The sequence below is a fragment of the Humulus lupulus genome, chromosome 5 (assembly GCF_963169125.1).
Source record: "Humulus lupulus chromosome 5, drHumLupu1.1, whole genome shotgun sequence".
Classification (NCBI taxonomy): Eukaryota; Viridiplantae; Streptophyta; class Magnoliopsida; order Rosales; family Cannabaceae; genus Humulus; species Humulus lupulus.
In genome coordinates this window covers 97068504-97070145 of record NC_084797.1, presented here as the reverse complement: position 1 = coordinate 97070145, position 1642 = coordinate 97068504, and the positions used below count along the sequence as shown (strand labels likewise).

The 1642-nt window shown below is 39.8% G+C and overlaps 1 protein-coding gene across 1 annotated transcript; it reads left to right on the top strand.

The window, feature by feature from the left end:
* The first annotated feature begins 241 nt into the window (after window positions 1-241).
* Window positions 242-1642, top strand: LOC133779317 (uncharacterized). Its single transcript, XM_062219292.1, has one exon. The coding sequence runs from the start codon at window positions 242-244 to the stop codon at window positions 1640-1642; it is 1401 nt and encodes a 466-aa protein (XP_062075276.1).

Genomic DNA, 1642 nt, shown 5'->3' with positions numbered 1-1642 from the left:
TCTTCGAGATGCGCTATTAAGATAGATTTGAGCAAAGCTTACGATACCGTAGACTGGCTGTTTCTTGAAGGCTTGCTGAAAGCTTTAAAGTTCCCCATGAAGTTTATAGGCTGGGTTATGTCTTGTGTTAGGAATACCACCTATTTTCTAGTGATGAATGGCCGAGTTCAAGGCAAGTTTAAAGGGGAGGAAGGGGCTGAGACAAGGTGATCCTATGTCCCTTCTTTTATTTGTTCTCATCATGGTGTATTTGACTAGAAGTATTCAATATGCAGTGCTTAATTCCCTTTTTCGTTTTCATCCGATGTGCAAGAGTTTAAAGCTCATTAATTTGTGTTTTGCGGATGACTTGCTTATTTTTTGCAAGGGAACTCTCCCAGCTGTTAGGAGTGTTAAGAGGGTGCTTGATGATTTTGCCATTACTTCTGGTTTGATCATTAATTCTGGTAAATCTCATATTTTTTTCGGAGGAGTCTCTATGGCGGATAGAAATAGAATTTCTCAAGATATTAACCTTGCAGTGGGTTCATTTCCCCTAAGATATCTTGGGGTTCCAATGAGGCCTTCTAAATGGAAACATACAGACTGTGAGGTGTTCATTCAGAAATTTAGATTGAAGATTCAGAACTGGGCTAGTAGACACCTCTCCTTTGCTGGCCGGATTCAACTTATTAACTCTGTTCTTCTCGGGCTTCGTAACTATTGGATGTATATCTTTGTTTTGCCCCAAAGTGTTGTCAAGGAAGTTGAAAGACTTTGTAGAGGGTTCCTTTGGGGAGTTTCTGGGCAGAGGAGTAAATTGCATATCCCTTCTTGGCAAAAAGTTTGCCTTCCCAAAGCTTATGGTGGCTTGGGGTTTAGAGATGGTTCCTTGTGGAACCGGTCTATGCTGGCTAAGTATATTTGGGCCTTATCTTTCAAGCCTGACTTATTGTGGGTTAAATGGATTAACTCCATTTATCTGAAAGAAAAGAGCTTTTGGAACTATGACTTAAAGGGGGATTGTAGCTGGTATTGGCGGAAATTGTGTCATCTGAAAAAGTACTTCAGTTTTGCTGCCATTTCAGCTGCTGGTATGAAGGGAAAGTTCTTGTCTTCGAAGCTGTATAATAGCCTCCTGACTCAGCAAAAAGATGAGTATTTTCGGACTGTTTGGAGCAGATTAATCCTTCCTAAACACAGGTTTATGCTGTGGCAAGTGATTAATTCTCAGTTACTAACAAGGGATAACCTTAAGAGGCTGCATATCCCTTTGATCTCTCTGTTGTGTCCGGTCTGTGATGGCTACCAGGAGAATCATGCTCATCTGTTTTTTGAGTGTTATCTTTCATCTCGGTTGGTTCATCTGATTTTTAACTGGTTGGGTTTTGCAGCTTGGCCTTTGGATTTTAAGGGCTGGCTGGTTTGGCTTACTAGAGATAGGAGAGGTACTAAGGCTAATATAGTAACCATGGTGTTTGCAGCAACCATTTATAGCATATGGACCAACAGAAACATATGTTACTTTGAAGGATACTCCTCCTCTGTTTGGAATCTGGTTCAGGATATTAAATTCACTACTAAACATAGTCTTTACTTAGTGTCTAACAGATTTAATACAGCTCAAGATCAATTGTATATTCATAATCTTCTTTGTAATTAA

Coding starts and splice junctions, on each gene's coding strand:
- LOC133779317 (XM_062219292.1), top strand. CDS start 242: ATGGTGTATTTGACTAGAAGTATTCAATATGCAGTGCTTAATTCCCTT.